The 12343-nt window shown below is 37.9% G+C and overlaps 1 protein-coding gene across 3 annotated transcripts in view; it reads right to left on the bottom strand.

Annotated features, from left to right (window-relative positions):
• Positions 1 to 303: 303 nt before the first annotated feature.
• Positions 304 to 12343, bottom strand: part of MS4A4A (membrane spanning 4-domains A4A) — a 28410-nt gene continuing 16370 nt past the window's right edge. The window contains exons 3-7 of one of the 3 annotated variants that reach the window (XM_001138329.7): positions 11975 to 12103; positions 8253 to 8309; positions 6590 to 6748; positions 3074 to 3175; positions 304 to 1168 (exon numbers count right to left, since the gene is read on the bottom strand). In XM_001138329.7, the coding sequence (XP_001138329.1) occupies positions 1097 to 1168; positions 3074 to 3175; positions 6590 to 6748; positions 8253 to 8309; positions 11975 to 12103 (519 nt within the window). In that variant the 3' untranslated portion in view covers positions 304 to 1096. The remainder of the gene's footprint in view (positions 1169 to 3073; positions 3176 to 6589; positions 6749 to 8252; positions 8310 to 11974; positions 12104 to 12343) is intronic. The other 2 variants (XM_003951882.3, XM_054662313.2) reach the window with 2 other exon arrangements.

Here is a 12343-nt window from a genome sequence, read left to right as displayed (position 1 = left end):
CATATGTACCAGTCAGAGTCCTGGTTTTTCTACCTTTGTTATACCAAGTAATTATCATAGGTGTATGGGCCAGACAATATTATTACTACCTTCCTAAAAAGAAATATGAAGCACAGAGAAATTTTGTGGCATCTTCATAGCTACATAAGTAGTAAACAACAAAGATGGGATAGCAAGATGAAAACCCAGGGTTGTCTGTTTAGAAAACCCACATTATTTACCACCATACTGTATTTTTGACATCAACGCTTAGTCTCTTTCCACCATATTGCATCTGAAAAGGAAGTAGGTAGCACATGAAAGTATTGCTTCTAATTTGATTTATTTTTGCTCTGCAATAAAAACAAATGTATTTAACAAATACCATATGTTGCACATTTCCATATATGATTAAGATATAATTATGCCCAGTAGAAGGTGGGAGAAGGGAAAGGAAGAAGATGAAATAGAAAATATAAGTTGAATCTGATGCTTAATATGATTTTTACTCCATGTATACTTTTACTCAAATGATAGCTTGTGCACATGCAAGGACGGACTGTGCTATTTCAAGGTACTTTCTATGGGGAAAGAAAAGCAGGAGAAGGAAAAAGGGAGGGGGAGATGGCCATGCATCTCCACTTCCTGAAGGAAAAAGCACTTTGGTCCCCATAGGTAGGAGAAAAAAAAGTTAAATAAATGGGAGGGAAGTATGTGTTTTGCATGGAGGCCTCATTTTAACAATACCTTTTTTTTGCTCTTCTGCTTCCAAATCTTATTTGCCAGTGTAATGCCTTTATATAAAGCTCTTATGATGAATGAAAAACTTTCAAGTGCTGTTGCCTCATTAAATGCATTATTTATTAATTTAACTTCTAGTACTCTCGATAAAGAGCCAGTGAAATGAGTTATTGAGTTCCAGGGAAAAAAATGAGAACATAATTTTGAATTTATTATCTCTCTATACACACACAGTTCATAATTGCATTACATATAATAATAATATCAACAAGTCTATCAGTATCGAAGTTGGATTCTGGTAATTTCTCATGTGAGGCTCTTGTGTCACAGTCAGCATAGATTTCTGGAGCATTTGTCTGTTGATCTTTTGGTGGCCTCAAACCTCATTAAGTGGTGTGGGAGATGCTGTTTCTGCCATGTGAGAATGTGATGGCAGAATTAACACAACCTGTGAAACAATCAGAATGCCATAGGTGAGTCACCCAAATCACCTCAGAGTGCCCCTTTCCTGCCCACATAAAGTCATCATTATCAGAGTTTACTCTTTTCTTCTCTGATTCATTCTCAAGATCAAGTATGTGGGGTTTCTCAGTCACTCTCTTGATCAGGCCTGATTTAGGACACAACATTCAGTGATAGCTCTTGACCTGAGCTGCTGATGACCACTGCTCTGGTCTCGCAAGTGGATCAATATTACGTGTGGATGACAGTGCACAATACGTTGGGTAAACCAAGGTGTTATGAAAAATATGGGGCTCTTCTTCCAAACCAGGTTGTTCATGCTGATGACATCAACATTCCCAAATCATGATTTGCTAGTTAGGAATAACGCATTGCAAAAACCACACTGGCCCACACATCACAAAACTAAGAAGAGTTCTGGTTATTCTTCCACAAAGTCAGTGTGACATAGGGTTGGTGGAAGAACAGGAAGAGATAGAGACCTAGCTATCATATGCCCCAAAACCACTGCTTTTCTGAATTCACATCAGGAGATTAGAAAACAACATTCCCCAGCTCGTATGCTAAGAGCTGAAGGGAACACAAGCTTAAATATTATGACATGAAACTTACTAAAGAGTTTGCCTCCATGTCCAAATGTTTCACTCAATGAAAATAAAAAGCTTTACTCAATGAAATTATAAAATCATTGGTAATTGCTGAGAATCTCTCCCTTCTCAGGTTTTACAATGCAAAAACCCACTATTAGAGTTAATGTGCTATAGTCAATCTCTCTTCTGTGAGGAAGGGCTGTGGGGGAGTGGGATGTGGAACCCCCACTCTTCTGTGAGGAAGGCCTGGGAACCTCAAAAGAAGACAAAGAGGTGCAAAATGATGGAGAAGGGCACCAGAAGAACCGTCTCATCAAACTATGATTATTTTATTATTTGGCTGTTGGTTTTGTCTGCCTGTGGGCCTTTGGGTAATGAAGCTAATGAGTAGCTGTTGGGGTTTTACTATCCATTTCCTCATTCTGGAACCTTCAACCCTTGGAGGATATCCCTCCCCATTCTTCCTAGAGCTTCTTTCTTGGTCTCTTCTTTCCTTCCATTCCCTGCTTTCCTCTCTCTGTGTGACATTCTTTGGGTTTAGCTGCCAGGAGCAGCATCAGCTGCAGGTCTCAGGGTAAAAGAGTGGGCAGGTGGGCACAGACTGATAGAGAAGTCTGAGATCATGATATTTCATGGAAATATACCAGGAAAAGTTGTTGTAATAGGATAATGGAATAAAATAAAATACTTTTTGGGGACCTCTTCATTGTGAAATATCCTCATATCTGGATTCAGAGGTTATGCACTTCGAGGGAGAAAGGAAGGGGAAAAAGAGCTTTTATGTAGCTACTGTGCGAGGCAGAGTTCTAAGGTGACACTCACTGACCCCTTGTGATTCCCTTCTCTCAAGTGTGGATGGAACCTGTGTATAGGATGAGATACAAGTCCTGTGTGTAGGTACTAACTAGTTGACTTTCAGTTTATCAAGAAAGGCATTATTCTGAATGGACCTCATCCATTCATGTGAACCCTTTGTGAGAGGATTAAAGCATTAGCAACCGGCTGATTTCAAAGATAAAATACATTGTCATGAGTTCTCCAACTGAGAGGAAATGAATTCCACCACATTAGTATGGAAGAGAATCAGAAGCTCCAAGCAAGGCCACAGCCCCAGCCAACTCCCTGATGACAGCCTTGTAAGATCCTGAGTCAAGGACATACTTCAGCTGGGCTCAGACTCTTGAACCATGGAAACTGAGAGATAATGAATGTGTTCTGTGTTAAGACTCTAAGTGTGTGTAATCGATTACACAGCAATAGAAAACTAATACAGACATCTTCAAATGAAGGCCAATACTCACCCCACCAGGGGTACAACAGAGCACTTTACATCCAAAGGCAGAGAGGGACACAGCAATGCAGAATTCCAGCACACTTAAGAGGAGCACCATGCCATCCAGACCCTAGGAGAAAACTCATAACAAAGGAATGTGAGAAATGGAGATGACAAGTGAAAACATTTACCAGTAACCACAATGTCATAAGAGAAAAAGCACTGGCTGGGAGTCAGGAAACCTGCCTCCCAGTGGCAGCCATACCCTTGACCAATTCTTGATCTGCTGAAGTAGCTTCTCACTTTTTTCACTGATAAAATAATCACAAACATTTATTCCCTAGTTCAGCACCGCCCAGTACTATTGTGTGCATGGAAAATGAAAGTGCTTTAAAAAGTTAGGAAGGTAGTATAAAGATAATTGTCATCATATCCTATTGAGTACTAGAAACTCATATCATTGAGAAAATATTATGATTCCATATCTTAGTAATGTAAGCAGAGTAGTGGTCCCCCAGGGAGGTCTGCATCCTAGTCCCCTAATCCTCAGCTTCTGGAGATTAGAATGCAGGCCTCCCTGGGGGACCATTGTTCTTTTTGAACAGCGAAAAGGATTAAATTTGCAGATGAAATTAAGATTGCTTATTAGCTGATATAAGAGAATTTTCCTGGATTATTCAGGTGAGTTCAAAATAACGATAGAATCCATATAAGTGGAAGCAAGAGCCAGAATAGAGTTCAAGAGAGATCTGAAGATGCTACATCGCTTGATTTGAAGGTAGAGGATGGGATGACAAACCAAGCAACATAGGCAGCCTAAAGAAGCCAGAAAAGGCAATAAAACTTTTTGTTGCCTAAGCCTTCAGAAAGGAGTATGGCCTTGCCAACACTCTGATTTTAGCCTAGTGAGACCCACTTGGAACTTCTAACCTCCAGAAACATAAGATAACCAAACTGTGTTGTCTTAAGACACTAAATTTGTAGTAATTTGTTACAGTAACAATAAGAAGCTAATACAATAATGAACATCAAGTAGGTCAGTCTTTAATCCATCTGCCCAGAGCACTGGCTTTAGGGCTAGTCTTCAGCCAAGAAACGTGGTCAAAATTTGGAAAACATTGGGCAGTACACTTATTTCTATTAATTTTCCCGTGGATTGATGCAGGGATTATCTGGTTTAAATATTCTCTCTTTTTCTCTCCATGGTTAGGGATAGTCCCTCTGTTGCAGAAGAGCCAATAGACCAAGAGCTCAGGATATGAGTGAGGCAGACTTAAGGAGACCTTGAGAATATTTGCATTCATTGCTTATTTATTTTCTTGTGCCTTCAACAGCTGTAGTGGCCTCTGTGTTTCCAACATTGTTGTAGGCACAGAAGATACAGCAGCAAACAAAACAGACAATTCCCCTGTCTTCAAGGATTTTACCATCTAGAAGTGTAGACTAGAAGACGGCAAGCTTTCTGTAAAGGCCAGATAATGCACATTTTAGATTTTGCCGACCATAAGGTCTCTGTCACACATACTCAAACCTGCTGTTATAACACGAAAGCAGCACTCCACAATATGTAAACAAATGGGCGTCGTTATATTTCAATTAAACTTTATTTATGAAACTTTATTTACAAAAACAGGTATAGGGCTGGGCCTCCAAAAAAAGTGGCATGTATATAGACCTGTGGACTGATTGTGCAGGTGCCCAGGCAAGAATAGAACCATTACTTCAAATCCCAGGAAGCCCTTATGGAGGTCCTCTGCTATAAGAACAGGCATAAAGATGTTCACACAATTAACAGGAATTCATCATGGACTCTGGGAAAGGTGATTGAGATGAATGCAGGACCAGCTATGTAATTAAAGATTCTCTTGTTTAAAATTTTTAAAAACAATTTTAAGATAGCAACAGCAGAGCATTAGATCAAGCACAGGGCTCTTTTAACTGTGAAGCCCTGAGTAACTGCACAGGTCCCATGCCCACGAAATCAGCCCTATCAGGTTGACCAATTCCAGATTTTGTCTCTATCATTGTGCCCTTAAAATCTACCAATGAAGAGAACTTCGTAAACTAAAAGTAAGGTCCTTCTGCAGGATACCAATAGCAAATAATAGGGGAATTAGAGACAAGAAATTATAGAATCTAATCTTCCTTTTGACAATTTCTAACTGAATGACCTTGAAAGAATTTGTCAAATTCTCTATAGAAGCTTTTTCTTATTTTGAGCGAGTGGCAAGAAGTAAAATTGCTTACTATAAAAAGCAATAGAAATCTCAAGGGAAGTAAATTAGTTTAGCAAAGACACCTCAAGGGGTTATTTTGGTGTGATTATATAGCCCACAAAACTATGTAGAATTAGCTAGGAATGAAGTAAACAGAATGCAACTGATTCTGCCTAGTAAGTTAGGAAGAATGTTGGGTTTCCACGTTTACATAAGCGAAGAACATGGTAAGGAAGAGAACTAAGCAGCAAGGTGAAAGGCTGAAAGTTCATATAGAGGGAAAGTAACAAAAAATTTGCAGGTGTTCAAAATGGCCAATAGGCTTTCTCTTTTTTTTGAGATGCAGTCTCGCTCTGTTGCCCAGGCTGGAGTGCAATGTGTCCATCTCGGCTCACTGCAACCTCCACCTCCCAGCTTCAAGCAATTCTCCTGCCTCAGCCCCCCAAGTAGCTGGGATCACAGGCACGTGCCCTCATGCCTGGCTAATTTTTGTATTTTTAGTGGAGACGGGGCTTCATCATGTTGGCCAGGCTGGTCTTGAACCCCTGACCTCAGGTGACCCACCCACCTCATCTTCCCAAAGTGCTGGGATTACAGGCATGAGCCACTGCACCCTGCCAGGCTTTTTAATAATAAAGATTTAATTGTGCATTTTATTCTGCTGTGATGTGCTGCAAGAACTTTTCCTCCCCACAATTACCCAATGGCCCAAAATGTCAAGAAGTTTTACTACCTACAAAATATTGTGTAGGTGGCATTTTCAGAATAAAGCAATTAGGATAGCATTAAGATAAGAACAATTGGTACAAAAAAGTAGTAAAAGTCATAATGAAGACTGCGAATTTATCAGAAGCTAGATGTTGAGGATAAAAGTGGTTAACCTTGCAAGAACATCCAAAGATGTTGGAAAGGATACTGAGCTACTCCCCACTTGTAAAATACTGTTCAAGACAATTTTACTTCATTATTAGAGAATAGGGACTGACATCAGGGCCCCATTTTTAGAGGGGATAACAGTACGTACTGCATCAATGTTTTAAAATTAAACAGAAAAATGTATACAAAATACCCAGCACAGTAACTATTAATGAGTAGGTGTTCTATAACTATAAGCTTTCTTCCCATTTTGCCTCATCATATATAGAAGAATAAAGACAGAGATGAGACATGTACCTAACTCCTAAATGAAAGATTATTCTATTTCTCAATCACTCCAACTTCCCAAAGTCATTCATCAATTAGGGAATATTAATTATTGTCTTTGCCAGAGCCAGCACTCCCCAAACTTGCTTCTATAATAATATCCCCTGAAAAGAGGCAGTACCAACCATTAAGATGGACATAGTCCCATGACAATTATTTGAGTTGCCATAGTAGTTACAGTAAGGGTGATGGAATGAATAAAACGCCAAGCTAAATGTGTTGATTAAGATCCCTGATGCAGCCAGTACAGAGCTGGTGATATTCATTCCTAGACTACCTCGGACCTAGAAAGGAATGAAAATCAATTAAACAATCCAACAACATCCTCAGATATATCTCCATGAATCACTTTACACCCACCATCTCTTCCTTACTGCCATCTATCATTATCTTGATTATTTCAATAGTCTTCTAACTTGTCTTGTGGTTTCAACTCTAATCTCTTGGCAAAACACAAACATGATCTCATTATTCCCCAGCTTCAATTCTTCAGATGATTCCCGTGGGCACATAATATAATCTCCAAATCTCTTTAGCAGGGTTTTCAATGTCCTTCACACTTTAGCTGGACAGCCCTGTCTGTGTCCTTCCCTGCCACTCCTTGCTTCTGATGCCTGATTTCTTATCATTTTTCTAAATGCTGTTTGCCTGTCATGCCTCTATACCTTTTGTATATTATCTCTCTCAGCAGTATATTCTTTTCTGTACGTTCTCTTCTCATGGATAAAGGTAAGGAGGCTTTTAATAAGAACTAAAATTGCTGACTGGGCGCAGTGGCTCATGCCTGTAATCCCAGCATTTTGGGAGGCCGAAGCGGGGTGGATAATCTGAGGTCAGGAGTTTGAGACCAGTCTGACCAACATGGAGAAACTCTATCTCTACTAAAAATACAAAAATTAGCTGGGCGTGGTGGCACATGCCTGTGATCCCAGCTACTTGGGAGGCTAAGGCAGGAGAATCACTTGAATCTGAGAAGCGGAGGTTGCGGTGAGCCGAGATCACGCCATTGCACTCCAGCCTGGGTAATAAGAGTGAAACTCTGTCTCAAAAAACCAAAAACCAAAAACCAGAAAAAAAACAAACAAAAAAGAACTAAACTTGCACAGCAAAGTGTGAGGAGTATGTGTAATGTGGCTGCAGCCGGAGGGGACTCTAGGGAGTTGGGTTAGGCCAGATTTGGAAAATCCATATTGATCATGCTCCAGAATTTGATATTTATCTTTTGAACAAAGAAAACTCAAATATGGACTTTAACTAGAAAAAAACATTTATTCAGATATGGACTTTCGCATTGTATTGGCTTTACGAAAGGCATCTTGGCATGAGAATTACATTTTAAATTTGCTTCTTATGTAATAACCTTATTGTGAATTTCTTTTATTGAAAACTCAAAATCCTTTCTGGACACAGTTGGAGTCTACATTATAATCAATGGGTCAGTAAATATTACACAACACCAATGCTTGGTGTCACTATCATGGGCTGACTCATGCTGCAGGGTTTTGTTGGAGCGGTCCCACTTGATATTTCTTCTCAATAATTCTCTATATCTTCAAAAAGATTCCCTCCACAAGCGTAAGATTCCCTACCTTGCCAAAATATCCAGTCCTATGTCAGCAATTAGCCTGACTGCAGTTTTTGAAAGACAGATTCTAGTAGGTAAAATGCACAATCGCTCCTGATTTTTTACAAACAAAGAAACAAAACCTGTTTTACACCCTGGCAGAATACATTTTTTATTAATCCTTCCTTTTTTTGATACCAAAAAAAAAAGAAAATATTACTCACCAGGCCTTTTGTAGTTCTAATTCCTGCTGCAATTGACAAGGATCCTGAAATAATAAACTAAAAATAAGAGAAAAAATGAAGGTAAAAAACTTTAAGCCAGTATTGGGAGTCATAACTTACTAAACTTAATTCTAAATTAGATAGATATGTTAATCAGACCAATTATCTTAAAGAAAACCACAAAGGTTTGCACATTATTTTCCCTTTTCCCAGAAAGAACAGAGAAATAATACCAGATAAATCCATGGGAGAATTTATCAAGTTTTTCAAATATCTAACTGAAATGATATTAAAACTGTTTGAGGGCACTAAAAGATAGTTTCCAAACTCCTGATACAAAGTAATTCTTACATGGTACCAAAATTGATGACGATATTTAAACAAAAAATACACTAAAATTATTCTCATTTAGAATTTTTTTTTTTTTTTTTGAGACGGAGTCTGGCTCTGTCGCCCAGGCTGGAGTGCAGTGGGGCAATCTCAGCTCACTGCAAGCTCCGCCTCCCGGGTTCACGCCATTCTCCTGCCTCAGCCTCCCGAGTAGCTGGGACTACAGGAGCCCGCCACTACGCTGGGCTAATTTTTTGTATTTTTAGTAGAGACGGGGTTTCACCGTGTTAGCCAGGATGGTCTTGATCTCCTGACCTCGTGATCCGCCCGCCTCGGCCTCCCAAAGTGCTGGGATTACAGGCGTGAGCCACTGCGCCCGGCCAATATTTTTAAACTTATAAGCAAAATAGTAGCAAAAAAATGTAAATTCCCAATTAGATGATGACTAGAATATAGTAGTTCATTTGATTCCATCAATAGGCAATTATTTTTCATTTAGCTAAAATAGCTAGTCAAGTTGGTTAGACTCTCTATCTTATAATATTCAATTGTTGGAGTTTTTAATTTGCTTTTCAAATTTGATTTCAGATGATTCAAAAATTATATCATAATATAAAAAATACAGAATAAAAAAGCTCAATAAATGTATTTAACTTCCAAATACCCAGACATAGAGATGATTCATGATATCTAAATCACCACTGGAATAAAACCACTAGAGGGAATCACCCATCATATGATATAAAATACATCATGAACATTTGGGATGTTCCTTCAGCTCTACAAACATTTTTTAATATTGAAATATTCTAATTTACACAATTAACGAATTTAAGAAAAAAATTACATGCTTATTGCTATTCATGTTTACAGTGTTGATAGGATAGGACATTTAATACAATTCAACATTATTAGTAACTGCAACATTACTGGTAAAATATAAAGAATTATTGGCAGGGCGTGGTGGCACACGCTTGTAATCCCAGCACTTTGGGAGGCTGAGGCGGGTGGATCACGAGATCAGGAGATCGAGACCACAGTGAAACCCCGTCTGTACTAAAAATACAAAAAAATTAGCCGGGTGTGGCGGCGGGTGCCTGTAGTTCCAGCTACTTGGGAGGCTGAGGCAGGAGAATGGTGAGAACCCGGGAAGCGGAGGTTGCAGTGAGCCGAGATCGTGCCATTGCACTCCAGCCTGGGTAATAAGAACGAAACTCTGTCTCAAAAAACCAAAAGCCAAAAACCAAAAAAAAAAAAAAAAAAAGAAAAGAATTGTAATTTCTGTAACGTGATAGAAATCTGTCTCAGTCTAAAAGTCTTTATTATGTTTAATGATAAAAATGTAGGATCATTTCATTAAAGTCAAAATCAAGATAAAGATGCTGACTATTATGTAATACTATTCTGGGTATATTTACCAAAATAATTATATAAGAAAAATAGTTGGAACAAGTGGTTTAACTATTCTTATTTAAGTATGAACAATATATATTGCAAACATTCAAGAACGTGAACTAAAAATTACCATAAACTATTCTAAAAATTCAATAAGGCACCTTGGAAAAACATTCTATACAGAAATTATATATACACATTACAAGTGTGTATGTATGTCTGTGTATTTGAAGATAGGATTGAATAAGAGGACTTCATTTGCCACAGGAAAAAGTATGTATGTACTATCTCAGAGGAAAAAACAAGGAATGTGAAACATATACAGAAACAGAACTGAAGAGGCCAAAAATAAGAGGAACTTGTGACTGGTTCTTGGTATTGGTACTTATACTGTATGAAAGAGAAAAAGAAGGCACTTCATAGATGGGGTTTGGAAAAAAAGGTTGAAAGAATAATGGAAGGTAGCCGCAGAAAAGAGTTCACCAATTAAGTAAAGGCTCATCTAATGGAACACCTACGAAAGTCTCAGTGATGTCTCAGCGGACAAATGGCTCCTGCAGTTCCTGGTAATCTACTGAACATGTGTGGAAGGCTTGCACCACGTAAGCTGGTTTTTAATGTGATCTTGTAAAGGAAAAGGAAATAAAAACAGAAAACTAAGTAGTTAGATGTATGCAATTCTGAAAATACATTGACCCTATTTGAATCTTCATTCCTGTACCAAACAGTTGTGATGTTGGGTTAGTTACTTAACCTCTCTTCATCCATAAAATGATTATAATGAAAAATCAGAAGTTCGTGGTGATTGTTTGAAATGAAATTGCACATATAAAGCACTAAGTAGAGTGTCCACATGATAGTAAGAGTTTAGTAAGAGCTGTTATTGGCATCAGTATTTTTGGATATATGAAGTATTGTGCAGCCTTCTAGAAGTAAAACACAGCTTTACTGTTCTTCCAATCTTGCACTTCTGCTGTAAACAGGTGAAGGGGATCAAAAAGCAAGCTCTTCTATAAAACTCTAAACTACCTCATTCTCAGTTTTAGAAATAAATGGAAACCCTGCAATGCTAGAATAGATTCCCTGATTCTAACATAAACCCAACTTATAAATTTTATTTTTCTTTCTTCAATGGATAAAACTTGGTATTTTATTCTCAATTTTACTCTCAATTTGCATTAAAACTATCGTGTGTTTTCTCTTGGGAGAAGGTTTTTAAATTTAAATTCCAATTCTAATTTTAATGTAATATTAATAATAGTTATAATTAATTTAATATCAATTATAATAATTAGTTATTTTATTGAATTTATGAAACAAAATATATCAAATAACATTTTCATTTTCTGAGGTAACAATTTCCTGAGTTTCGATATTCAGTAGACTAGATATTAGAAACTGCTTGTGTACCAGCCACATCTCCTCTTCTTCCTTGCTAACTAAACCATCATTTTGTTCAGTTTCTCATGAGCTAAAGGTAGGGTAGACTCCTCCCAGCTACAGAGGTAAATCTTGATTAGTCCAAGCCAATAATGGCAAGTCCTTTATCCTTACTGACAGTTGATTTGGGAATATGTATATGAAATATTTACCAAAAGTTGGATGTGTCAACCATCTCCCCTCTGATATGGTCTGCTAGCAATCCTTGATGAAATCCTTGCACCACTGAATGAAGCCATCCTAGAAAGGACAAGCCACTAGTCTTGTTGTGAAATAATCAGTGCTTCCAATGTTTAAGCCATTCTGGTTTGGGTCTTTGGCAATGTGCTGCTGTAATATATCTAACTGACATATATAAATATTTAATCTGCCTAGATTTAATATAATACTATATCATTAGTAGTACTTTAAATGTGAGAAAATTAAATAAGAAATGGTTAGATACCACTCTCAGATTTACAGAATTACAAGATACAGTTAGAATAGGATTCCAAAGATCAGGGTATTGACAACTGCTTTATGTTATCTTCAATTATATCAAAAGATACTCTACTCACCATCACTGACCCCCAAATTGTGTACCCGATATACACGGAAATAGGGTTATTTCCATAAGTATTAGATGCCATACACATCATTGTTATTCCCATGCTAAGGCTCATCAGGGCAATCAGAATCTGCACAACCTAAAAATGGTGAAGAAAGCAAAAACTGATTGTCCACCACAAAAATGGTGCTTCCGCCACCCCCTTTCCAATCACTAAGCTATCCTTATTCTCCTTCATTTGATAGTCATATGACCTTCTTAGTATTCTCTTATCGTGAATGTAATCTTACCAATATTATCTCTCGCGACGTCTATCATTGCCAATGATTTCAAGGTTAAAAGGAGTATGCCAGAACCAGCCCAGAGGTGCTTTTCTGAT

Source organism: Pan troglodytes, chromosome 9, assembly GCF_028858775.2.
Source record: "Pan troglodytes isolate AG18354 chromosome 9, NHGRI_mPanTro3-v2.0_pri, whole genome shotgun sequence".
In the NCBI taxonomy this organism is placed as follows: Eukaryota; Metazoa; Chordata; class Mammalia; order Primates; family Hominidae; genus Pan; species Pan troglodytes.
The sequence above is the reverse complement of the archived record's forward strand: the minus strand, read 5'-3'. Positions and strand labels throughout refer to the sequence as shown.